The sequence below is a fragment of the Sebastes fasciatus genome, chromosome 6 (assembly GCF_043250625.1).
Source record: "Sebastes fasciatus isolate fSebFas1 chromosome 6, fSebFas1.pri, whole genome shotgun sequence".
Classification (NCBI taxonomy): domain Eukaryota; kingdom Metazoa; phylum Chordata; class Actinopteri; order Perciformes; family Sebastidae; genus Sebastes; species Sebastes fasciatus.
The window spans coordinates 27,391,695-27,419,223 of record NC_133800.1 but is presented as its reverse complement, the minus strand read 5'-3'; the positions used below and the strand labels follow the sequence as shown (position 1 = coordinate 27,419,223).

The window sequence follows — 27,529 nt, the reverse complement described above, 5'->3', positions numbered from 1 at the left end:
CAAAAAGCCGTCGTGGCGTGGCGCAAGCCATTGGAAATAATGGGTTTCAGAGCGCAGTGGTACCATTGATGCGTTGTCTGAAAGGGCCTTCAGTGAGTGAGAGACAGAGAGGGAAATGAGAAAGAAATACTCAATCGCAGACAAATGAATGAATGAATGAATGAAAACTGATGAATATTAGTTTATGCCAGAGATTCACACAAGTTGACACCAGAGGGGCGAATTATTCAGTTTTCTTTCTAGAGAATTAAAAGTCAAATTAAAAGTAGGTCTATTTAACAAAAAATGCTGTTGCAGTTTACTTATTATTTAGTTATTTTCATAATTTAAAAGTCACCAGAATGCAGGAAACAACGTCTCTGAAACTCAGATTTTTCTGGGGGAGGACTGCCAGATCCCCCGCTTTGGTTTTGAAATCCTCTCTATTTTTGAGGTCTCAAGGTTGGCAAGTATGGGCTGTGTGCTTGTTAATGTCTAGTCCTGAACATCCTGTTGCAAACATCTCCTATGTCCTGGCCTGAAGTAGCTCCCTCTTATTTCCTTTCTAAAGCAGTGTTGTGTGTGTGTGTGTTATGAGGCTCTGAAAGACACCACAGGTCCCAGGGGAGACTTGGTCTGTGGCCTGTGATCAGACCAGCCCTCAACACAACCGCCCGCCACCTCCGTTGGCAAGACTGGTGTGCTTTTCCGGGAAGTTGACAGTACTCCCCCCTGTAGAGAGGGAGCCCAGTGCTGTGGAGGGGAAAGTGTTGGTGGAGGCGGCGGCGATGGAGGAGGTCGGAGGGGTCGGCCGAATTAAAGGCCGCGGGGAGGTGGGCGGGATGCTTCTTCGCCGGGGTGAATGAGTTCAGACGGTCAGCAGCGAGAGATGCCACCGAGTTACCCCTCGGGTCACCCGTGATGCGTTTCAGGCTACCTGCACACACGCCTCCTGTGCTCAAACAGTGAGATACGTAAACACATGCACGGCGCCGGGCAAGCAGGTGGGTGCGAGGACTGGCGCCGTGCCCAGGTTTTTCTTCCTCTGGATTTTGTGTGCATGTGAAATGGGTGCCAGCTCTTCCAAAATTCATAAAAGAAACAACAGAACTGTCCGGTTAATCATTTAGGCAGCTTCACAAAGAACATCTTGTAAAAATTGTCTCTGGCTGGCGCACGCTTCAGACAACAAGGCAGCTTTGATTGTTACGACATAAACTCATCCTCCGTGTGACCTAAATGCCGTCGGAAGACGTGTTGGAACTCAGTTAGATTTTGGTGCTTGAGATCACTGAAAAGATTTTATTTTTAGAGTTGATGTTTCAAGGACATGCAAGGGTGTATATCTGTATCCCGTATAGATCGGTTTAGCTCGGGGATCGTTCTCCTCCCCAATCCGCCTACTCGCCTTTTGATGTTTTGAGCTCCTGGTGTGTTGTAGAGCGGATGCCTTGTTGTAATGCACAGCACCATGTTTCAGCAAGATTTTATACCCTATGAGCATCAGTTTTTCCTTAAGTTCACAAGACTTTCCTGCCCGCTGGTGTTAAAAAGCAAGAGTAATCTTTTTGAAATTTCTGCTTTGTCACAAAGAAAGCTTTTATTTTTTTTAATTATTTTTAGCCTAGGGGATTTTTCATGTGCAAATACAGACGTTTGGAGAAGTTGTAAAGATTTCAAAGGCGTTCTGAATATTTTTTTTAAAAAACAAACTTGCTGATAATTACTTTTTTATGTCGGCCATTACCACTTTTCATGTTGAAGTGCAAGTGAGGATAGAATTTGTAAAGCGCGCACACAGCTGTGCAGAATAAAAAGACGAGCTCTTTCATGGAAGGGCGATATAGCAGGGGAGGGTGACTGTTTGGGGGGCGGGGGGGTGGGATGGATGAGGGGGTCTGTAACCAGGGCCACCAATAATTTAGAGGGAGAGAGAGGAAAAAGGGGAGGGAGGGGGGGGGGCAGAAGAAGTGGTTGTTGTATGATCAAAGGCTCAGCGAATTGTGTCACAGACAGACGGAGAAGAATGGCGTTGGATGGTGTGACTTGCATTTTGATTTCCTTTGAGAGCCGGGTGGGGTTGGGGAGCGGGGGTAGCCGGGGGTGGTGGGAGTTTTTAGAAGTAGGGCCCTGTTTTGATCCCATTACCAACTGTTATCAGGTCACTTGTTCGCGGAGGAGACGACCATAAAGGACTGGGAGTGACGGAGTTAAAAGAAAGTTTTGTGATTTATGGTTTTTTCTCTCAGCTGAACCAAAACTTAATTTCAGTGTTTAATCTGCCAAGACGATGTTTTTGTTTGGGGCTTTTGTCACGTCACAATGTGCTTTACAGTCACCATCTGTATTTATATGAAAGTGTATAAAAGATATGTTGACAAAATGACAATAGAGGAAGGAAAGATATTATAAACGCATCTTGGAAATTATAATGAAACCGAAGAAGTCACGATATTTAACAACAAAAAACACCAAAGTATGAATCAGTCGTCAACAAATATCTATTACTACTCTACTAGTACTAAGAAGATAGATAGATGGATAGATAGATAGATAACAATAACAATAACATACTATATACGTGTGCAAATTACAAATTTTGTTTTAAAATAAAAAATGAAATGAGGAAAAATAAAGAAGATGGCATCACATTAAACAGCATCCCATGTGAGCAGGAGTCTTCTCTACAGGTGGCTTTGCAGAAAGGGGTTGGGGGGTGGGGGGGTTGGCAGGGGGGCGTGGCCAGCTTGAGTGACAGGTGGAGTTCAAACCCCCGCCAGGATTTCATTGAGAGTGTGGCCTCTGTAACGGGATATTCATGTGAAAGGCTGCCTCCCCCAGGGGCAGGACGGGCCGGGCAGAACGAGAGCCGCCCCCTTGTGGCACTTCAGGGGCGCCGGATGCCCTTCACCCAGAACCCTGGGTACGGAGGAGCGGAGCAAAGTGGAGCAACGGGGTGTTTCCAGTGGGCTGTGTGATTTGGGGCCTAGCAGGGAAAGCTAGCAGTTGGAACACAAGAGAGGACAGTCTCTTGTCATTTTGTGTGTGTGTGTGTGTGTGTGTGTGTGTGTGTGTGAAGGCACGTTTGCATTTGTGCTCGTTACTCTTTTGTGCGCACGGCCAGTAGCTTTGACCCACTTCACCAGATCACCGTCTCTGATCCGAACCTTTTTCCTTTTTGCTCCTCATCCATCAAAACGCCTACGTCAACATCTGACAAAAAAGAAAAATCCCCGTGGTGGAGATAATGGCGCAATGGCCAGCCTCTAAAATAACAACATGGTCCACAACAACAACACTGCCCCATTTTGGAGTGCAAGAGCCCCCGCACAATGGCCCAGTGTTCAGGACCCAGGGGCGCAGGCGGGGCTCCCCGCTGCCATCCCGGCTGTTAGACAAGCAGGAGAGAGAGGTCACAATCACACAGCAAAGCAGCGCTCCACGTCCTGGTCCGGACTGAGACACGGGCAGATTCATCCTCTCTTAAGATCCCCCCTCCTACTGCTTCCTCCCCAACAGCATGCTCACAGGGTATCTCACGTGAAATTCAAAATGTTACCTCAGTCGTCTGGGATGTGCGGCATGCGTCAGAGAATTGTTTCGGTTTGTGGGAGGCGCAGGTTGAATGGAAACCCGACTTGGTCGCGCTCTTTGATCTTTTGTCTTTCTCTTCAATTTTGGCGTCCTCCAAAAGGCGGAGAGGGAGAGCGCGCTCTGAAATTATCATACCAAATGTGTGTGTAATGTATACCTGTGCTGCCTCGCTGCTCCTGTCAGCCCTAGGCTAATATCTATCTTCCAAATCCAGAGCACGGCGGCTCGGTACTCGCCTTTGTTTACTTGAAAAAAAAAAAAAGAAGCTGCAAAATGCGCAGTGAATCTGTGAAATGCAGGTAGACAAGGTGACTGTGCATCCTGTGGATTTGTGTAAAGGTGTTTTTGAGTCAGAGTGGCTTTGCCTCATGATGACCTCCTCTTTGGTTTCCCTTACTCTGTTGTGAGAATGTTGAGTTTTGATTAGAATGACGAGGGTTGTGATTGAAAATAGGAGTTTGATCTGTCATGTTTGTCATGCTGTGTGTATGGGAGGCCCGAGGAGGAGGATTCAAGGATGAGCGTTTTTTTTCTCTTTCTTTTTAAAGGTGCAATTCAGAATCTAAGAGACAGTGCGTGTGTCTTCAGTCTTTTACCTTTTTAAAGCTTGTGATCACTTAGCTTCATTCCAGATGGCCATGTTGTTGTGAAAATATCCGTGTGTTTGAATGATCAGATGAAATGAAGATGAAAAGTGAGTTTGCTTGCTTTCCTCACTTCCGTTTCTCTTCTCGTGGACTGATTCGTTAAGCTGAACAGCGGGATTTCTCTCGCCGACGAGCTCTGCCGCCGATTCAACATGCTGAATCGGCCTAAAAGCCACAGACGCGGGCCGACTAGAGCCGACGGTGCAGCACACACCACAAAACCTAGGGCGACAGATGCTCACCGACGGCCCGAAATTGGCCAACGACCGTCCGTTAGCTTGGTGTGTCAGGGCCTTAAGGCAGAAAGATAAGATGCTACACCGTGGAGCTCCGTACCGGCACACGTTGTCCACATTCCTCCCCTCTGACTCTTCCATAGAGTCCACCTGATTTGCATTTGACCCCCTTACTCTTAGCTTAGTCCTCCCCAAAAAACCCTCCAGGTCAGGGGCTTGACCCCTCTGCCTTGTGGCACTGAAGTGACGAGGCGCCTTCTGAATATCTCTTCAATTGGCCTGCTGCACGACTAACCTGCTCCCAACGTGATGAAGTGGGGTTCAAAGGTCAGGGGTCACCAGGGGGAGAAGGGTATCTCGGGTCATCAGCGGTGGCCCGGGGGTGGGGGGGGGCTAGCAGAGTGGCCAACGGCTCGGCGCCACAGTGCTGGCTGATTGGGGTGCGGTGGTCATTGGGTTAATAGGATAAGTGGCCTGCAGGTCAGTTTGGCCCAGTTCTAATGCTAATACAGGAGCTCGTCTTTCCACTGTTGCCAGGGTGGGGAACGGATCCAGGGCTCCACTTGGTTACAGTTTTAATTAGGGCTGTCAATCGATGATTGTCCATAGTTAATCGCACATTTTTTATCTGTTCAAAATGTACCTTAAAGGGAGATTTGTCAAGTATTTAATACTCTTATCAACATGGGAGTGGGCAAATATGCTGCTTTATGCAAATTTATGTATATATTTATTATTGTAAATCAATTAACACAAAACAATGACAGATATTGTCCAGAAACCCTCACAGGTACTGCATTTAGCATAAAATAATATGCTCAAATCATAACATGGCAAACTGCAGCCCAACAGGCAACAACAGCTGTCAGTGTGCTGACTTGACTATGACTTGCCCATAACTGCATGTGATTATCATAAAGTGGGCATGTCTGTAAAGGGGAGACTCGTAGGTACCCATAGAACACATTTTCATTCACATATCTTGAGGTTAGAGGTCAAGGGACACCTTTGAAAATGGCCATGCCAGTTTTTACTTGCCAAAAGTTTGGAGCGTTATTTAACCTCCTTCACGACAAGCTATCTTCGCTCAATTTTAAAAACTGAGCGAACTACAACCTAAAAATCGCAAGATGCATTAAAGAAATTAGTGGCGTAAAAATGAATTTGCGTTAGCGCGTTATTATCACGATAGCCCTAGTTTTAATCCAACCTTGTCTGATCAGAGCACTAGTTCATCCTGGTGGATGGCCGACAGCTGTAGTTTTTGTACTTTTGTTTTTTTTAGTTTTTTATGTTTCACGTCTTTTTACTGCACTGTTCAGTTCAAGTGATGGCCTGATGTGATTGTCTGCGTTATCTGTTAACCTCCCTCATGATACAGACGCCTCCTGGGAGTGCATACTAGCACATACGCAAGATTAATGATTAGATAACGGTCTCCGGCACTCTCTTGATGTCAAAAAATGAGGAATACAGGTTTTAAATTTTTCATTCTGTGTCAACCTGTCTGACATTTAGCCACTCTCAACCTTCTTCCCACAGTCGAGAGTAACGTAACGGAGGTGCTTTGAGATAAATGCTTCTTCTGTTAGTTTGCAATTAAGGCGGCTACCACCTCTTTCTTTTTTTAGGCCCAGTGAGTGAGTCAGTGTTTGTGATGTCTGCCATCCTTTCGCTTTAATCTTCTCTACAGACATCGTCTAGGCGCTTGCTCTGCGGAGCGTTTTTTGGCACAGCGAACCGGGCCAATTTAGTGGCCTTAAGTGTGATGAGAGGACAACTCCAGATAGTCTGATAGACGCTAATCAGACTGCGTTGGTGGGAAACGTCAGCAATTTAATAAAAGCAGATAAAAAAAAGTATTGTGCATGTGTGCCCAAACACAATAGAAACGGCAGCAGCATTAATCATTTTCAGCAGTTGAAGTAGTCTGAACGCGCACCGTTCCTTAAGTAGAAATTCTGTGAAAATCTGCCACGTCAGCAGATCCGCGAAAGCACATAAATCCCAGTTTTGCTTATCTGCTGCTGTTCTCTGAGAGGTCTGGTGGAACGCTGTACTGCATGTTTAGACCCTGCATGATTTTTTCGCCGCACACAGCGAATACTTCAGAGACGTCTAATGCTCTTAAGCTCTTATGTTTCATTATGGAAAATAGGTGACAAGTGGATTAGAAATTGTTGCACTCCCTCAAACGAGGGGGAGCAAATCTATAAGCCGCTGATGCCAAGACCCTCTGACTTGATGCATCGTGTGGGGCGGCTTTTCATGTTCTCTTGAAACACTGCACATGCTAGTTTTTTTTGTTCTCTGCATCAGGAACTCGAGACACAAAATCCTGTGTTTGACTTACGTGACATGTCTTTTCAAAACGTTTAGCCAGTTTTTGTTGTCAGTCCATAACTGTTTAGATATAAATACTTATCTGTCACTTCTGTCTTCTTTTCCAGATGCATCCTTTGGGACTATGTAATAATAATGATGAGGAGGACCTATATGAGTATGGCTGGGTCGGAGTGGTGAAGCTGGAGCAACCAGAGCTGGACCCCAGTTGTCTCACCGTGCTGGGAAAGGTAAAGAACCGGTTCTATTTGGCAATGATATTCAGGAATTAATCTACATGGTAAAGAAAGAGCAGCACAAGAGGCCGTGCAACACATTCAAGACTACACGTGCACTTTGCATTCATATGAAAAAGTCCTCTATATATGCATACAGCAGGATGACATGATGTATTAGAGTTCCACTTTAGGTGAGTTGAGTCATGCAATGCAATGAAAAACCATCTTCGCTTTGTTATGAACATTCTGCTGTTAAGACTTTTGTCATTTTGACTCCTTAATGTGATGAATTGCTTAATTTGAGACCATATATTAAAGCTGCAGTTGGTAACTTTGTCAAAATATGATAGATTTTGTGAGTTCATTCATAGCATGCTGGAAGATCGGCCTTATTCAGGGTAAAAATACAGGGTCATTTCTTATTTACAGCTGCTATATACAGCCAATTTTCACACGAATGCACTGAAAAAATAATAATTTGATTTGCCTGTGAACACAGTGGTTGGAAATCTTAAGGGTCCAGATCAAAGTAAACAAACAACACTATCAGGTGTATTAAATGTTTGAGATTTTTGGCTCGAAACGTGCAGACAGCATGGAGATTTGTGTATATAGACAGTCCCCCTTTGCTACGCTCAAGTTAAGGAAAATTCTTCCCCTTGTACTTAATTAAACCCTTTTTAAGAATGTATCCGTGATCTTTTGTAGTCACGGAGACAATTCACGGAAGGATGATTTAGTTTTATTTAGTTTCTTACTTCCCATCGCTGAGAGAATGAGGGTGAACTGAATCCCTCTCGTCTCTCACCACCCCCCCCCCCGTGCCCCTCCTCCGGTGCTCCCAGACCCCTCTGGAGTCTCCGAGTGGTATTTTATCATGCTTTAATTAAGTGTTCCTCTTAATGGAATGTACCAACATTCCCCGGAGGATGGGGGGGTGGCGGTGGCGGCGGCGGCTATAGTCTCATTTATCCTGTGCATCCCCGGTGACAGAAAGAGAGCAGCCATTCATAATTTAAGGAGCCCTTGTGCCGTATAGACATGCTAATGGTGCACTCTCCTTGGTGGTGGTTGCTGCGACCCAGCTGATGCATTCTCATGCTGAGACCTGAAAACTGACCTAATGTTCAGCACTCAAACTCCTCTTCCACCGTAGCTAAGAATACATCACTGTCACGGGTGGCTTCACTCGCTAGTAAATGGTCTTCACTGAGGTGGTGCGTCCATGTTTGAGGAGCAGTTTACAGTTCCAGAGGGAAACCAGGGAAACTATAACTGGTTTAATTTGTTGTTTACCACTTACCACTACTATAATTGTCATGGGAACATTTAGTATGCCTGGAGGACGGTAACACCAACATGGGCTCAGTCTATAAGAGAAAAAGTACATGATTTTTAATGGTGGGTGGAGAACGTTTAAAGGGGAACTCTGCCGATTTTATGAAAGTGACCGCCATCAAGTTACTTGTTTGACCATGTAAGGCTGACGTTAGGCAGCTGAGAACTGCTCAGCTTCTTCCCTAACTCCTAGACATTGTTGTCAAAAGTAACGTTACATAGAAAGTAAAGGAAAAAGTATGTGTCTTAGGACAGTTTGCTTTCAAACATGCACATATTGAAGGGAGACGCCACATCAGTTTTGGCGACTTGTCTAATTCCGGTACTTCCCCAAATTCGTGCATACAGCCTTTTGTGGCTCCAGAGGGAGATGTGTGAAGTTTGATAAAGTTTGAGTTGCATTGTGGGTAATGTAGGCACAATAAAGAAGAATGTGTGGATTAAAAAAGATGATATCTCCGGTTCTGCTGCATCGATTTTGATTGGGTTTCTGTTTTATAACTGTCCATCACGAGTCTGGCAATGTTATAGGAGTGCAATGCTAAATTGGTGGAGTACTCTTTTGAGAAATGATACCAATATGAAGCTGAGCTCTAGTGTCTAGCGACGGGCATTTAACGTCAGCACATACATACCTTTGATGGATGCTAAGTGAGGGAAGCTGAGATTGAGAACCAGATTTGTTCAGCTGTTGTGATGAGATTTTTGTTTACGGTACAGTCAAAGAGATTTGAGAGATGGGGGTGGACGGGTGAGATGTGATCGGGCCAGATTCAGAGATTGTGGCTACATGTCATGTGCTTTAGCCAACTGAGCCACGAGGACACCCGGATACCAGAAACCAACACCCTTCCGCTCATCGGAACCAGTCAAAGCACAGCGCTAATGAGCTGGCCATTTTTATACGTTCTGCGTTTGATGTTTTGCTAAGGGACGTTGTAGTGAGGATGGCGGGAACCTTGACCTTTTGGCCTCTAGCCAGCCTCCCTAACCTCTAGACCACTCGGTTTCCTCTGTGTTTATCCAGCCAGGACTTTAATTAGAGGAGGGAAAGCCCATTGTTGCATCTTGACAGACCCTCGCCCCGGGGCCCGAACACAGCTGGGTGCTTTGCGTTGGCACCGCCGCTTTTGCCCGGCCAGACAGTGCAGTGTTTACCCCCTGCCAGTCTGCTTACTCTGCCCTGCCAGCCAGGCCACCAATGCTCAGTCCCAGTCCGGATACGATGCCCACTCTTACACACTCACCCCGCCTCGGCTGGCCTCGTGCTCGGCAAGCCCACGCCCCCCGCTTGCCCTACCCGACTGGCCCCTGACTGAACCCAAGTGCCCACTCCACTTTGCTGCCACTTTGCCACCAACAGTGTTGGGGTCTTGTCTGGTCAATTTAGATTCCATTCAATTACAGGATCCCAGTGAACGCAACAAAACTGAATTGTAGGAGAGAAAAAATGCTGTTTATGCCAATCCATGTCTAAATATAAAGTGTCTGGGAACACAAGGCCCCCAGCTGTGCTTAGGAGCTGGTCAACAAGTAGCAACGGGCATTCCCTCCTTTATTTAGACGAGGACGGGGCTCGCCTTTATTTAAATTGTCCAATCCTAATTGGCTGATGCATATATGGTCATTCGCCGTAGGGTTGAGCGGACCGTGTGGGAGAGTCACTTTCAGAGATGTTCCGATACCATTTTTTCCTTCCCAATATAGTTTCCGATGCCTGACAGCTGTTTACTACTGACCATGTATGGATGTGATATGATTACTATCTTTGCTGTATGACTTGGCTCAGGTTAAACTCTCTCTGTAAAACATGAACAAATACATGCTTTCTTTCATTAATCACTTTTACCCGTTGGATTCTCCACTGTGAATTATTGCCAAACATTTTCCTCACAATGACTACCGTTAAACTCTCCACTATTACCGCGCTGTTGTTATTTGCTATCGTCACGTGACAAACTACCTGCAATCAGTTCTTCTTCGTTGCTCTAAAACAGTAGTTGCCAGTGGCATCCACGATACATCCAGGGCGACAGCACAGGTAAGGCTGCTGTTTTGGAGCGGCGAAGAAGAATTGATTTCCGGTTAAACAGGTTGATTTTTTTCTGGGTTAATAAATTATGGTATTGTACTTGCCCATACCCGATCCTGAATTTTGGGCAGTATCTTTGCATACGCACTACCCCCATTCACAATTAATCTGGTGTGAGTGCAGTCATAGTGTAGATTCACTCTCCAAGTTGCTGCAGCTCATTCTATAACTAAGCTTTAATGTTTGCTATTGTACAGATTTTTGTCTTTTGAATATTTTCTTTATTTTGAGCTTTTTGGTTTGAGTTTTAAATCAATTCTTCACAGGACCTTTTAATGCCATTCTTGTCAATATTATGTCAATTTGATTTTAGCTCTTACTAAATTATTCCGCTTAGTGACTCAAGGATTTCAGACCGCTCTTACTGTTGCAGTAATCAGCATTTATTAGCAGCAGAGGAAGAGGAGGTAAAGAGGTCGTTCATGCCGGCCTCTGAAGTCCACGTGCAAACCTCACCAAAGTGTCGGTGTGTCACATATATGTACACAGTTTTTTCCTGCACTTCCTGTCTGGTTCCTGTGAGAGCCGCAGGGCTGTGAAACCCCCGACTTCTGTGTGCCACAGCAATAGCCCCTCCCCCAGCAGCAGGAAAACCATGAGCAAATCGGTTCCTACTGTAGCTAACTGCGCTTGAGACACTCTTTGAAGTGGTTAAGTTGTCTGAGTTATGGTGTCATATGAGGATGACACTGCAAGGTGCCCTGGTGCTAGTAGACCATTAGCAGTCCAGCTTCTTATCTTTCTTTTAGGTGTTTGTAAATGTTGTAAACCGTGCGTACACCTCTGTACACACATATCCGTTCTCAAGTTGAACTATTTATTGCAGTCAATAACATATTTTTGGTTGTCATTTCCTCCCTGCTGCCTGACTTTCTCAGAACTGGCCCTCCCTTCGTCTCTACGCTGTCTTTCACACACATACACTGCGATTTTTGGCAGCTCCTGTGGAACATGAAATCATGCCACTGGCTTTCATTGGTGGTGGCCCAGGCTGGTCAGGGTCTTTGTCGCCGTGCCAGTGAGATATCTCTTCTTTCAAGTACCGCGGTGTCAGTCCAATGGCCTCACGGGGCCTTAGCATGCCGGCTTTTCCCCTTTCATCCTCCTCAGGCTCTCATGACATCAGCCCCCAACCCCGGGCGACCGGGGGAGGAGAGGCGGAGAAGTGGAGTGGTGGCGGATAGAGAGAGGAGTGGGAGTTAGAGGACAGAGGGAAGGGAGAGAGGTTGGGGGTTTGGCTTCTCAAGGAGATGACGAAGGCGAATGTGTCTGGTTTGGTAAGTGGGTGGCTGGGATTTGTGTCTCGCTTGGTACAACTTTTTTTTTTTTTTTTTTTGTACGCACATAAGCAGAAAAATGCGACCCATCCTCCCACACAGCCCTGCAGCTTGTGTAGAGCAAGCCTCTTGGCTGGCATCGCATGTAAACCTCCCCGGTATGTGCTTGTTGTGTGTGGCCTGGCGCTGCCCTTGACCAGCTCGTCTCTGAACCGCGATCAGTTCCACCTTAAACGCCAGCCAAAGACAACATTTCATCGCAGCGGAGCGCAACCGGCTCGAGACCGGCCGCTACAAAGCCCTTAAAAATAACTAGAGCAACAAGACAAAGTTTCAGCATCTCTATTGACATATCCTCCCAGAAATAAAGCTGGCTGCTTTAAAGTTTTAGCCAGAGGCACGCAACCATAAGAAGTGTATCCTGTGTGGAAAAGCTCTGCTTTGACACACATACAAACACAATCCTAAAACCGCAGTTGCCATGGAACAATGTGAGATGGCAGAGGAGTGCGTCTTTTTCTACCGTGGCACTCAAGTTGGCACTACGGGACAGCAGGCCAGAGCAAACAGCTGTTGCGTCTTAGTGCTAAGTGGCTTTTGGACTCTAACTGTGTCTGGCATCTCAGCCAGAGAGGGTGTAGTGTGTGTATGTGTGTGTGTGAGAGAGAGGAATGACGGGGATATAGAAAGTACACAAGGGCTACAAGGACGGTGTGTGTGTGTGTGTGTGTGTGTGTGTGTGCGTGTCTGAAGAAGAGAGAGACCTGCATTAAAAGAAAGAAATGGCAACAGACAGATGAGTGCGATATTGCGGGCGACTGGCTCCGAGCCTGCGGCCAGGTTAGCTGTCCTGCACACTCAGGTGTGTGCTCGAGGTCGTGCCGAGGCCACGGCAATGCCAGTAGGGTGTCAAGCCGCAGGGCTTGTTGTAAAGACGCTTCAATGCTGGATTGAACTGGCTGCTTTCTGGCCTTGTTTTCAGACCACCTCTAATACAGCCTTCTGGCCTTCATGGGCAGGAATACCGTCTGATCAGTGGGTGTATTTGTTGATATGTGTGCGCATTAGCTCACCCTCTGTTCATCAGTCTGGATGAGGAGAACTAGAAAGCAGGCAGGATCGGCTGTTGTGTTGCGATGCAGACGGCTGAATGACTCACCGAGTCTCTCTCCATCACTCTCTTCTCACTCCTTTTCCCTTTTTCATCCTTCACTCTCTTTGCAAACACCTCAGTGAAGCAGAGAGCCTTCACAACAGAGCGAGATTAAATTGCTGTAGTTTTGCACTCTGCAGTCTCCAGAGTGTTTTGTTAAATTGCAGTGAAGCCACAATGGTGATCGATTTACAACGGCGGCTTTTGTTCGATACAGATGAAGCTTGTTTTTTTGCCCCCCAGACTTTTTAAAAGAAATCTTTTCATAGCGGAGCCATAAAGATGCAGGATATTGATAAGACCATTTTTTCCCCCTACGCTTGTGCTACAAATGATAGGGCTTACTTCCTTTCAGTTGAGTGTGGCAAATTGAAAGTCAATTTTGGGGTTGTTTGAATGAAGGCGGCTGATGTTGGCAGCTGTAGCATGGAGCATAATGGAGGCTAATGTTGTAGTAACTTCTCTGCCTTTGTCAGATATACAAGTTTAAACTTTTAAGTTGAGTTCCCTTCCTCTAAGAATGTGCTTCTCCCCATCTGAAAGATGTTTTTTTCAAATTCAAGGGTTCTAGAAAATAGGGGTGTCACGATTCTCCAAATCCACGATTTGATTTGACTTTCAATTTTAAGGTTTCAATTTAAACATACCATTATTAGATCAACAGATCATTGGGTTTATGCTCTGACAACTGTCATTTACACTTACAAATTCTTCTTTTAAAAAGAGAACTGAACTGTGAAAGTGTTTCAGAAATTAGACTGCAACAGTCTACGATATAAAAAGCTGCATCTTTTTAATACCAGTATCTGTGTGACCCACCTCAGTACATAATCATTACAGAAACAAAACATAAATCCTTCTGCAGGGCATTACATGTGTGCTGTAATCTACAAAAATACGGTTTTGTTGTCATTATCGCTGATCGCTGTGCGTCACCGAGGGCGGAGGTGGAGCTTTAGAGTCCCGTTAGCTTGTTGAAACCAATATCAGCCGCTCTGATTCAACAATGTTGAGTTAAAAAAAACGTGCATGTAGGCTGAGATTCAACCGTGGTGTTGTTCTGTCGGGAGATGCAGCGACTTAATGTTAAACCAAGTAAGAGTAGAAGAGCTATGATGAGTAAGGAAACTAACTAACTTACTAAAGTCCGCTAGCCGCTAGGCTAATTCATGCAGTGTGAAATGCCACAGGTATTCAGGAAGTGCCCTGAGTATCGTAGCAACAGCGACGGCCCACATTTCCCATCATGCCTGCTCCGTCCCGAGTGCTGGACTGAGAAGATTAAGTTTGCTGTTTTATGCTCCAAAATGCAAATGTTACTTTTGTTAGTGTTCGCAATGTAATGGGTCTGTTTTGTTTTTCGTTTATAGTTTTAACCATGAGTGAGTTCTTGAGTACATCTGTATTATACCTTCAGATGTACGCGGCGTAGAGAGGGCGGAAAGAGAAAATATAATCGTCGATCCTGTTTTTGATTGCAATGGTCAAGATTGGAAGCTAATTTCGATTGATTTCCAATATAAAATGGAAAACGTGACACCCCGTACTAGAAAATATTTCTCACACGTTTTTAAAACTCAAAAAAGTTGTAGGGATTCCCAGTTCTCACAGAGATTTTCACATGATTATATTGCATCCACACACTCAATAAAGAACCAAATATCAACTTTTTGGGGACAACATTAGCTGTTTGAAATCAAAAACAAACTTAAGCAACGATCAGTCCAGCTACTCTTGCAGTGCGCGAGGGGTAAAATGCACAAGCTAACTCTTTAGCTTCCTCTCTCCACCTGCCCCTTGCCCCAAACACCCTGAACAAACACTTTCTAAAAACACCGCAGCATGCAGGGAGGGATAGAAAGAGAAATTTCAAAAAGAGAGGAGGAGCAGCGGGGAGAAGAGAAAAAAAAAAAAGCTTGTGAAGCACGGAGCACTCAGGGGCCTGCCTCTTGGGCTCTCCTTTCATGTTTGTGTACGCCTCAACTTGCTGATATTATCTTGGCCGCTCTTCCTGGCGGGGTGTCGGGAGAGGTTTCCACTGTGACCAGGCAGGGGCCTCTCTCTCTCCCTCTCTCAACCCCCCTCTCTCCGGCTGTGTTGGAACCCTCACCCACCTTCCTACTTCAATCCCAAACTCCCCCCCCCTCTCCAAAAAACAGTCCCTCTCCTAAATCACCGCTTCACCACGTTTCACGGCGCTTGGAGGCGCCCGGGATCCCACTGCGCTCGTTTCCATGGTCACTGGGAAGCTCCTTGTGTCATGTGGCTCAAAGTGAGCCGTCCCTGGGCCGAATTACCCAGCTTTCAATGGGAGGCCAAATGACCATTATTAGACTTCACAGCTCAGGCCCCTATTTAAAGAGAGAAGAAAGGAGCCCTGGGGACTTAAGATGAGAGAGAGAGATGGAGGGAGAGAGAGAGAGAGAGAGAGAGAGAGGGTGAGGGAAGAAAATAGAGAAGAAGAGAGGAGGGGGAAATGAGAGGAAAGTTGTTGAGCTGTTTCTCTTTTTATTTTTGCCCCTCCCTTACATTCTCGTTCTTAATCACAATTGTTATTTGAAAGTCGGACCCCAGCCACGACTAAAGCTCTCCCGTCTGTCAAACTGCGCCCAGAAAAGACGGGGCGGCGCTGGATCAAACGATGAGCCGTGGAAAAAGTAAATCTTAGAAAAGATAGCACCAGACATCCACCCACGTCAACCAAAGCCCCGTCTTTTCTCTCTTCATCTCCGTCTAAGCCTGTTGCTTTGTAGGGGAATGTGCTTGTGTGCATGAGGATCCTCGTGTCCCGCGCCCCGCCGCGTATGTCAGGGCCATGTTGTCTTTAAGGCTCGGGCCCACGGCCTGGCACGGAAGCTGGAAACTGGAGCCCCCTGGTCCCCACACGGCTAATCGGATGCCTCTTCCCACTACAGATGATTCCTCTACTGGAGGGTTAGCGGGGGTGAAAATGTCATCCTGCTCTTGTGGTTTGAACTTTCTTTTATGCTCCGCCAGCAAGGCGAGGTTGTGCCCAGCACAAGGAGATGAGGATGAAGTGGCATGTGGGTGTATGAGGGCGACACTGGAGCTGCCCATGCTCTGAGACAGTGAGGTAATGGAAGAAGAGAAAGAGAAACATGGAGATAGGGAGGGGGTGGAGGACGGGAATGCACCTGGCAGAACCCGGGAGAGACATTATTGGAGACCAATAAAACGATAAAATTTAAGGAGACATCTGGATGACCGTGTCTGTGGTTGCTTAAAAAGAAGTTTATAATTCTTTACATTAGAAATTGTTTTAATTAGGACTGTTAAAAGTTAACGTGATATCGCGTTAACGCAGATTCGTTTTAACGCCACTTATTTCTTTTTACGCATTAACGCAACTTAGGTCGTACCGGGCTCGGTTCTAAAGCTAGAGAGAAGATACTGGCATCATATGAAACTACAAAACCTAAGGAATCCATTGGTACCAACCATGTCATACTAGCTTGTTGCGAAGGAGGCAAAATAACGCTCCAAACTTCAGCTAAACTTTGGCGAGGAAAAACTGGCATGGCCATTTTCAAAGGGATCCCTTGACCTCTGACCTCCAGATATGTGACTGAAAATGGGTTCTATGGGTACCCACAAGTCTCCCCTTTACAGACATGCCCACTTTATGATAATCACATGCAGTTTTGGGGCAAGTCATAGTCAAGTCAGCACACTGACACACTGACAGCTGTTGTTGCCTGTTGGGCTGCAGTTTGCCATGTTATGATTTGAGCATATTGTTTATGCTAAATGCAGTACCTGTGAGGGTTTCTGGATAATATCTGTCATTGTTTTGTGTTGTTAATTGATTTCCAATAATAAATATATACATACATTTGCATAAAGAAAGCATATTTGTCCACTCCCATGTTGATAAGAGTATTAAAGACTTGACAAATCTCCCTTTAAGGTACATTTTGAACAGATAAAGAATGTGTGATTAGTTTCCGATTAATCGTGACTAAATATTTTAATCGATTGACATCCCTGGTTTAAATGTATTTGTTTGAAAAATCTTAATCTGCAAAGTAACTGACTGTTGGATAAATGTAGGGAAGTAAAAGGTACATTATTTCCCTCAAAATGTAGTAAAATAGAGGTACAGTACCTTAAGGACTCTACCTCGTGACCCCTGGATGTGGTGGTATACTGTATGGTAGTAGGTGTATCATTTCTGATGACAAAGATACTGCTGAGATAAGACAACAATGAGGTGTTATATTGGAGTCGCAGACCAATGAGGTAAACACACCTGATTATTGCACCATCCTGCTGCCATGCTTTGTTCAAATCCTATTTACATCCACGGACATTTCCTGCTTTGATCTTATCTTTATTGGGACACAACAAAAGGAAAAGGTGCTTGTTATGTTTGGTGAAGAGATGGACTCAGCCAGCAGTTCATCATTTTGTAGTTCAATGGTTTCCTGCCTTTTGGGCCAGTTTTGTGACCAGTTCAGCCTACAAAAAAATGTGATTGTTCCTACAGGGAGTGTTTTATTTGAATACTTTTAGAGGCCTGCAGACGTCAAATCTAGTCATGAGGGAATAAAAGCAAATATAAGAAGAAAGCCTGAACAAATAAGTCTGGTTTTGTGATGAAGAAGTAGGCCTACGGTATGGGTTTTATTCTGCTTTCCTGCCCTTTCAACCATCTCGTGACCCCTTAGTCTTGTGTTTTGAGGTTTGGAAGCATTGATTACTTAAAGGGGAAGTGTTGGTTTGCGTCAGTTGGGGCTGAAGACTACAGGTTTGAAAACGAAGGAAATCTGCAGCCAGCTCCTCATCTATGATTGAAGATAGCAACTCGAGGCTACATTAGCAGCTACTAGCACAACACACCCAAATCTCTGACTGAACTTTCGACGGTCGGGTTGCATTGTGGGTAATGTAGGCGCCAGGTTTTTGACAAGGATGAAGAATGCATGGAATAAAAAAAGATGATATATTTGGTTCTGCTGCATCGATTTGAATCCTTTTTTTTTTTTTAAATCTCTCCACTGTGAGTCTCACAAGAGTGCGTTGCTAAATCTAAACTCTGTTAATGCAGTACATACCTTTTCTTTGACCACTACTTTTGCTCCACATTCCGTCATCAAAAGGCAAAAACAGTTCCCCCTCCTTACAAATACATGATGGACCCAGTCAGCTTCTTCTCCAGCATTACCCTTTACATGTTTCATCTGCTGAAATGAAATAAACAAGCAGAGGTGAACTCAGTCTCCTCTGCTGGCAGCGGGAGGCGAGAGGTACAGCGAGAGACGAGGTAGAATGGGGGTTAAAGGGCCGAGTCCTGACCTGCTCTGCCTTGTTTGCCCAGGGAAAGAAGACAGCAGGCAGCAGCAGCAACACCCCCTCCACCAGCAGCAGGATAGAGTATTACAAGAGAGAGAGAGAGGCAACAACAGCAACAACTTCTCTTTCATGCAAGCAGGGACATGGTCTCCTAAAGCAGCTTCAAGGCAGAGAGAGATTAGAGAAAAACCGTCTGACTGCAGACGAATTAAGGGAAGGAGAGAAGTGGCCGACTACATTTGGATTATAGTGTGTGTTCACACGGAGGCATCCTGGGTAAAGGAAAGGAAATACTGCTGTGTTGCCGTTTTATTTTGTAGTAGTTAATGTCACTTTCAGAAATGTCAGTTAACCATTAAATTTAATACTTTGTTGTTAAAGTTACTGAAGGTATAGTAATGTAAATCAACATTCACGAAGCTAAGAATTTACGTCAGCTGTCAATGGCAGGTGCACCTGTACGTTTGAGGCTACACACTAATACGTTTTCGTTTTAAAACAACAACGATCTCCATCCAGACGAGCGTTTTAGGGCTGTTACAGAATTAATCTCCAGCCATACTACCACGTCTGTTCACGACACTGGGCATGCGCGTGCCGGTGTAAACAGGAAGCAGTGCTGGACACGGTGATTGATGCAAAGCGCTCGAACAGTTGACTTTCACTTCTTCATGTGTAGACACAGACGGAGGACTTAAGCTGCTGTTGCTGCTGTACGTCACATTAAAGCCACAGAGGAAAAAAACAGGAACTCATACATAAAGCATAGAGTATGATTCAAAATAACACAGCCTCAAACCGCCCCACATCCCTTAAACTCATCTGACCTACTGTTTTCAGTATATCCTCGAAAGTTGAAGAACAACATTTAATCTGTTTTGTGCCAGGAGACTTGCAGCAGGCGTAAATCGAGTGTTTCGCTTGTCTTTACTTTCTCCCAACACTGACAGCTCTCATCTCATGAAAAATATGGTAATTCTGAATTTTCAATAGCAGGAAAAAGTTTTCTTCCACCTTCGGGTGTTCCTTTGAGAGCTGAGAAGTAATAATAAAAAAATATATCTTATATGAACATTTCTGATTTTTCTTCTTATTACAAGTTATGTCCTTCATATATATATCAAAAAATCAGACATGCATGCTGAAACGGATTCACAGAGAGAACACGAAGGGCTTTTTGACTGACAGTTGGACTAATCACTACGGATAATCTAATTAATTAATATTAGTGTTTTGCACCAGATAAAAATAACAGGTTATCACTAATCATTTCTAGCCGAGACTTCCCGTCACTTCCATCCAAACACTAGTTGAGAAGAGGCACTTAAAAAGTAGTATTCTTGTCCCTGGCCGGAAAGCTTGTTTATTTTCCTGTGAATCACAAAGGGCCCGAGCCCAAAACCGGTAAGAAAACAACATGGGAGGGACGCAGAGGAAAAGTGGAGGAAATTTAATTAGCGGTTGTCCATTCCTCCGGCCCCAGCCCAGGGCAGAGCGGTGGGCAGCGGACAGGGGAGAGAAAACTAAAAGGCTTCTTCATTAGCGGCGGTCTGAGTCAACGCGTTTGCGTCTGTGTACGTGTTTGTGGAAGCGTGCGTGTCTGACGCCACAAGACATCAGACTGGGGAGAGAGACAGGAAATGCTGCACGTGGTGCACAACAAGCGAGACAAACGTGTATATTTAGAAAGAAAGATGCTTAAATTTCACAAGAACTTTGAGTTCAGAGCCTCGTCCATCATGTAATTAACTTATCATATCTTCACAACACACATGAGAAAGAGCCGCTGTCATTTTATCATCAAAATACATGCACTGGAAAAGAAAAGGAAGGTTGAAAGGACCAACAAAAGTTCTAAAACTGGTCTGTTGGTTCATAAAAAATGCAGTGTTTCCTCAGAAAAATTAATATTTCAGAATTATCTCTTTGTTATATAACCTCGATGAAGGCTTTCTCCCAAAACTGTTTGTTTTTTGTAACAAAAACTGTTTTATAGTGTTCATCCACCTCCAATAGTAGGTGCTTTTGCCTTGCATTTCAGCAAGTATAATTCATTTTGTTAGTTAGAGGACTCCCCAAAACCTTTCGAAAATAGACTCAAGTTACACATCATTTAGACGTACCTTTTAAAGATAAAAAGCAAGGACTGCAATCACAGGTAGTAGACCGCAACAACATTTGGCATGCATTTTTTCACCTTATCATTGCTTTTCTTCCTCTTCTCAATGTTTCCTCTCAAACAACATGCAAATAGTTTTGGGCTGGTTTGAAATTCTTTTATACCGGAGTTAATACCGATACCATAGTTTTAGTACGAATACCGTAAATATCATGTTTGGAAATAAAACATAAATAAAAACAATCTTTTCCTAAACTTAAATAGTTTTGTTGCCTAAACCTAACCAAGTTGTATCCTGTAAAGACGGAAGTTTATTTTGAAAAGACTATGTAACATATAACGAGCGGATATTGACACGTGTTGCTGGACATTCGTAGGAAAACGCACGAAAAATGAGGAATAACTGTTCATAAGATATCATAAGGAACCGTTGTATGAAGACATATCGGAAGGAAATACAGACTAAAATTGGCAAAAAAAAATTAATTAAATCCGGAACAATCTCATTAAAGAATAAGTAAAGAAGAGTATGAACTTGAGCAGGAATTCAATGGCAACTCTCGGTTCTTGGCAGTTTTCAATACCCTGTGCTGAGGACACATTTGCAGTTTAAGCACTTTCTGTATTTTTTACAAGTTGGCAGTAAATATCAGGGTCAGGATTTGGTACAGAACAGGAAGTGGATAAAAGTGCGTATGAAGGAGAGACCCTATGTGTGGGTCTTATGATGAGGGAATGCTCTCCAGTACACCTCACTCTCTCTCTCTCGACTCTTTAATGGGGCCGGCTCTTTGCCAAGGTCCACTGGCAGGCCCCCTCCGAGGTGCCCCCTCACACACACACACACACACACACACACACACACACACACACACACACATTTGATAGCACAATTCTCTTGTATAATTCTGGTTATGCAATGGTGGGTGAATGGCCACCCCACATTGTGCGCTGAGGCAGAGACAGAATTGGAGGTGGGGGGAGTCGGTGGTGGTTACTGGTTGGAGGAAAAGAAGGCAGATTTGTCAGACACACATGGAGAGATTGAGAGATTTTTAGCTTTAAAGAGACGTCGACTTGGAGCTGGTTGATGGTAGAAGCATCCTTGTGGAAAACCTCAGGCTCCCTCTCTGATCTGTTGTTTTTGTCCCCCAGAGAGAGCTCTGGTTTTTCCTCCAAAGCTGACATTACCACCTTTTTTTAAAAGAGGCTTTTCACACCAATCCAGAAAGGCCTCTTGGTGAAAAACATCTCCCTCTTATTAAAGGGAATAGATTCAAAGGGGACTAGAGTTATGGGCGTCTCGTCTTTTTCTGTGTTTGTTCCACAACTCTGTCTCCCATTTGGGGATTTAAACCGGTGGAAAGAAGATACGTCACCCATGGGAACTGATTTTCCCTCGGGGATGGCGACACAGTGGAGCAGATAGTCATTACGCACTATATAAGTGTGTGTGTGTGTTTGTGCGCGCTGGCTGGTCATGTACATGATGTACAGCACAGAGGCAGGGTCGGGGATCAGTGTACCTGGGGCGGGCCTTGTCTTTGTCTGATAGTGAGGTCATTACATCCGCCCCAAATCTCCCTCCCTCCCTCTCTCTCTCTCTCTCTCTCTCTTTCGCTCTGTCTCTGTCTTCCTGGGCTGGCATGCAGTTTACCCACAAACCCCTCTGTTTCTCCATATTGATACACTGTGCCAAAACCTAACCTATAGGTCAATCTTGCCTAAATAAAAAAAGCCTAAAATTGGCAACATTTTTCCGGGTCCATCTCATCATTCGATGGCAGCTTATTTTTGAAAAAGTGTTGAGGTTCGATACCCTGTCCTGTCTGCACAGTATGAAAGAGAAGCCTTAAATGTGTATGTTTGTATTCTTTGTGCCTCCTACTTCACAACAGGTTGACGGCCTGTGGCTCACGCTTTATGCACCATTTTCATTCACAACATGTTGCAAGGACAGTGGACAAAAGGTGTCTTGCTTGTTGGGGTCAGAAATCGACTTGCCTGAAGTCAAATTTGTTTTATTTGTGCCCCATATAAATTGTTTTATTTATTAGCGGTTATAAAGACCAAAATTAATTGTCATGTTTAATCATTATTTAAGTAAATTAATCTGGAGTTTCGCCTACATTCTCTAACGCCACCCAACTAAACGCTTGTTTCCAGAATAATTGAAATGCTCACATGCGCTTCAGCTCATAGGCTTTGTCTTTACCTGCCGTCATTTTCTCGCGAGTGCCCGATGGTACTGTGCATGTGCAACTCTCAACAGAGATGAGAAGGAAACGTGATGGCTCACTCCTTAGTTACTTCCATCATCCGCTCCGGAAACAACTATGTGTTTTAATTATTTTTTACAACTCACTTGCCCGATCGGACGAGAGATTTACCAGCCTGACGTGGCATTTTACTTGCCCGGGGCAAGCAGGCAATCCTTATTGTTGAGCCCTGATCATCATGATAACGTTACTCATTTTACTCATTACTGAATGGAGCTTGAACGCATCATAATGTAACTCAATGCAACTTTCATACTTTAGCAGTTAGCTCTGTTATTTAACCAAGCAGGACTGCGCTGCCCACTGGCTGCTAACAGCTAATGTTACTAACAGGAGTACAGTCACGTCTTCAGAATTTTGGCTTTGACATGGTACCGAAGCATCGGTTCTCGTGACATCCCTAGTTTATAAGCCTGTGATTTGCGGTGGCTGTGCATCTGTGAGCATGTTTTGATGATTTTCTGCCAACTAGCGGTCAAAAATCAATGAATGCAGCTTCAACCTAAAGACGATCACCTCATTGAACACATTTTATCTCTTAAAACTGAACTCGATAAACAGGTCTGCATTCACTCCCTGACCTAACCTCTCATCTGCAGTTTGATATTAATGGCATTCAATGAGCTCCCTGAGAGCTTCAAGTGATTCTTTCCCCTGTGTGTTTACGTTCGGTAAACTGTCCGTTTATACGACGGCGGCCGAAACAGAGAGGAGCTCGAGGAGGCTCGCCGCCCCCCCCCCGTCCTCCGCCGGTGCGACACACAAGTGGATTTTTATGTGCTTCGTAAACATGTTTTATGCAGCTCGAGAAATGGTGCCTCAGACGTCCCTGGACTTGTGTAAAGTGCTCCAGCCGGGGGCTTAACAGCATTCAAATGAATATTAAACAGGAATATGGGAGAGTTCAAAAGTTTTGGAAGGTGGAGGGAGAAATTGAACAATGACTTGTTTAAAACTCAGAGGAACACACCTTCAGAAGAGAATGTTTTTACTGATCTTTACCTCTTTTTAATCTGCAATGTACGAGTTAAATGTCTTGGTTGTGAGTCAAAACCTTAAATATGAGCGGAAGGGGATTCGTGAAAAGAAGTTATTTGCAGGATTAAGCTCCACAAGGTTACCTGAGTTCACGTTGGAAATGGTTCCAGGATTGTGTTTATGTGGGAACAAGTTGTCGTGACGCAGCAGGTAGCAGATCCAGCACGCATAGGGTGTCAAACCAGTTGATTATAAGTCACACAGCCAATACGATTATATCAAGTATCTGTAAACAGAATAAAATGTGATGACAGATTAACGGTCTGCCAGCGAAGTGTTAACATCAAACAGTAGGGGATCAGGAAGATGGTGAGTAATGTGCTTCGTGAAATGAATAATGAAAATGTCAAGATAACACAGATGACTTCATGGGCAAGAGTACAGTATGTACAGGAGAATAAACGAGGAAGAGGTGCTTCAAACGTATACTTTTCATTTCTCTCTCCGGGGCTGCGCAAGCTTCCAATCAGATGACGCACAGCCACGTTGAAAACGTTGATTTTATTTTAGTTGAATGTAAATAATGTCTTGGCACACATGCCGGCTCTGAGAGGGAGCGGGGAAGGAGGGAAGAAAAAAAAAAAGGGGGCGACCACATATAAGAAAATCCATGGGAGAAAAGTATGCCTTTATCTTTTAATAAACCGTAAAGCCAGGAGGCAACATGAAATTACAGCATAATAGCAGTGGAGAGTCTTCTGAAGACTTAATTGCCTTAATTATAGCAGTGCGGAGAGAGAGAGAGAGAGAGAGAGGGAAAGGAAAGCATGAAGAGGAGGAGGAAAGAGAAAGGAGGGAAGCAGAGGAGAAGAAAGTAGGAAAGGAAGAAGGATGTGTTGGAGGAACTAGTGGGAGAGCCAGATGTTGCAGGTGTAATCCAGGTGTGCATGTGTGCACCGTTTCCCGTGCATATTTATGAACCTGTGCACGTATTTACATTATGCATTGTTTTGTAGCTGCATGTGCCGGTGGTGTGTTCATATGAGAATCTCCGGTCCATGATGTGAATGATGAAGTAGAGCGCTATACGCTGAGAAAAGTCCTCCTTCCAGACGAGTGAGAATTTCTCTCCCTCAGATCTTACAAGCTGGCAGGCTTACTTAGGGATGCTAAACATAGCTTTCATTTTCCTCTGTGTCTAGACTGGCTTCTCTCAGTACTTTCTGCTGCGTTTTTTTTGCTCACTCTGGGAAGATTGTACCCTAATTCTCATGCCTCCGAGCCAGCGGGAAGTTTGTTTAGCCGGCAGTATTGTGAAGTACCTGTGAAACACAATCCCCAGCGCGCAGTAAAGGTTGAGAGTTTAGCTGATTTTTTGAGCATGGATGACTGATCAAGCACTCGTGTCGGGGACCAGAGATCATGTTTCAGCTTTGAGAAAAATATGAGCAGAGGAGACAGTCGATTACTTTCCTTCTTCCTGTTCATCCGCTCCTCCTCTTTGACTCAAAGATTGCACCTTGATTTATTGTTAGAGGAATGTTATATAAAGTTATGTTAATGGCTGAACAATGACAATTTCCTCTGTTTTTTGAACATGGACTACTAATCAAACACAACGCATGGAGGTGTTTCAGCTATGAGAAGAATATTATTATTGCACTTTTTGTAGAATTTTTTGTTGATCAACGGTCTTCTTCCTATTTGTGTCCAGCGGTGGTGGAAGAAGTACTTCTAGTACTATCAGTAAAAGTACCAATACAAGACTGTAAAAGTACTCAAGAGTAAAAATCCTGCATTTAGAATCTCACTTAAGTAAAAGAAGTAGGGCTGTCAAACGCAAATTTGCACAATTTACGATTTTTGGTTGTAGCGTTCTCAGTTTTAAAGCTAGAGTGAAGATACTGGTATCATATGGAACTAGAAAACCTAACCTAACCATGTCATACTAGCTTATATTGAAGGTGGCTAAATAATGCTCTAAACTTACGCTAAGTTTTGGCGAGAATAAACTGGCATTGCCATTTTCAAAGGGGTCCCTTGACCTCTGACCTCCAGATATGTGAATGAAAATGGGTTCTATGGGTACCCACGAGTCTCCCCTTTACAGACATGCCCACTTTATGATAATCACATGCAGTTTGGGGCAGGTCATAGTCAAGTCAGCACACTGACACACTGACAGCTGTTGTTGATTTGGGAGTTTGCCATGTTATGATTTGAGCATATTTATTATGCTAAATGCAGTACCTGTGAGGGTTTCTGGACAATAGTTGTCATTGTTTGGAGTTGTTTATTGATTTCCATGTGTGATTAATTTGCGATTAATCACGATTAACTATTTGAATTGATTGACCGCCCTAAAAAGAACCAAAGTATTATCTCAGCAAATATTACTGGGACTTGCCTGTCTGACTTGGGACTTGAGTGCAAAGACTTGAGACTTACTTGTGACAAAACAATGACTCTCTCTCACCTTGCAGGTGTACTGTATAAAGCTCAAATCTTAAAAACTTCTAGCCTACATGTCAAACTCTTCTTCGCATTGTGATGGCTGAAAAAAGAACATTTGACTTTTCTTTACAAGTTCTGAGTTGCTACTTTATCGCTGCATTCGTCCTTGAAATATTGGATTCCTAAAAATGATAACATCTGATCTCATCTATAATCGTGAATGAGAAGATGAAAATGTCATCTCGCATCGACTTCACCCCGATAAGCTTAATGAACAGACGCTTTTGAAATCCCTGTTCGATCTCAGTGAAACTGGTACGAATGAAAGCTCACGTTTCAAGTGCCGAAGACTCAATCCTGTCTGAAAATGTTTGCCCAATACCTCCCTACAGAGGAGCTCTGCCAGTTGGCATTTTATAGCCAGTTTGAGTCAGAGAAGTAAACAGTATTTCCTCTCTGAAGTGTTTAGTCTTAAGCAGCATGAGAAAGTCTCAAGAAGAAAAAGCATTCTATTACAGCAGTCACAAAGCCAGATCTTTCCTTTGGTGTCCGAGGTTGTAGTTTTTTTATGGGGTTGGGAAGGAGATGTGTCATGTTCTTTAAGAGAGCCAGTTTGCCTGTGGGTGCATTTTTGTTGTCGTCAGGCAAGTCCCTGCACTGCAGCGCAGGCCTGCCCGAGTGGAGATTCTTTAGGAGGGAGATCTCTTTCTTCTCAAAGCGTCTTACCAAGAGCTATTAATTATTAACTGGGAGAGCTAACATCAAAGGAGCAGACTTGTGCTGAATTAAATGGGGGCTGGAGCCTGGCAGTGAGAGAAAACTGGGTGAGAGGGAAAAGCCGAGCGAGATTTCGCTCCGCTCGCTTTTGAACTTTCCAAGTACAAAAGTGGAAGAAGAAAAGAAAAGAGCGATGTTAGTTTATGTAAAGGAGGCAGGACGAAAAGAGAGAAAAGTTGGAAGGGGCTTGTATTTATAGCGCGTCGCCGTGTTTAATGTCTCGGTGTTTGACAAGGCTTTCATACGCTGCTGGGAAAGATCGAATCAGTTTGCAGGGTTAATTAGTCTTTAATGAGCTATGAAAGTCAGATTCATAAACATTTTGTCTGTGGATTAAACCGAGGGGAAATCTAATTGAGACGTAGCGCGCACACTTCAGAGCCGTGATGTGTTTACGGTTTCCTGAAGCTGGTTTTAAAGTTGTGTGGTACATTTGCCACCCTCTATATCAAAGGCCTTTTGTTAGTTTGCTTCTGTTTCCCTCCTGCTGTGACTTGTCCATGAAGCAGCAGTCCCACTGAAGGTACCTGCAGTGAAGAAGACCCACGCATGTGTGTTGCTAGTTCAAAAAAAAAGAAAATCCAACCTATTCTATATTTAGTGTCAGTATTGACTGTGTTATTGACTGTGTTATTGACTGTGTTATTGACAGGCCTGGAGAATGCAAATACTTCGGAGGGAAAAACAACCTCTTTAAACAATGGAAGGCTGCAGTGTGTGCTGAGTGGAGAC

At 44.3% G+C, this 27,529-nt stretch overlaps 1 protein-coding gene across 2 annotated transcripts in view; it reads left to right on the top strand.

Moving 5' to 3' along the window:
• Window positions 1-27,529, top strand: part of znrf3 (zinc and ring finger 3) — an 82,096-nt gene that overhangs the window by 38,765 nt on the left and 15,802 nt on the right. For both annotated transcript variants that reach the window (XM_074638948.1, XM_074638947.1), the window contains exon 2: window positions 6,907-7,029. In XM_074638948.1, coding sequence (XP_074495049.1) covers window positions 6,907-7,029 — 123 coding nt within the window. The remainder of the gene's footprint in view (window positions 1-6,906; window positions 7,030-27,529) is intronic.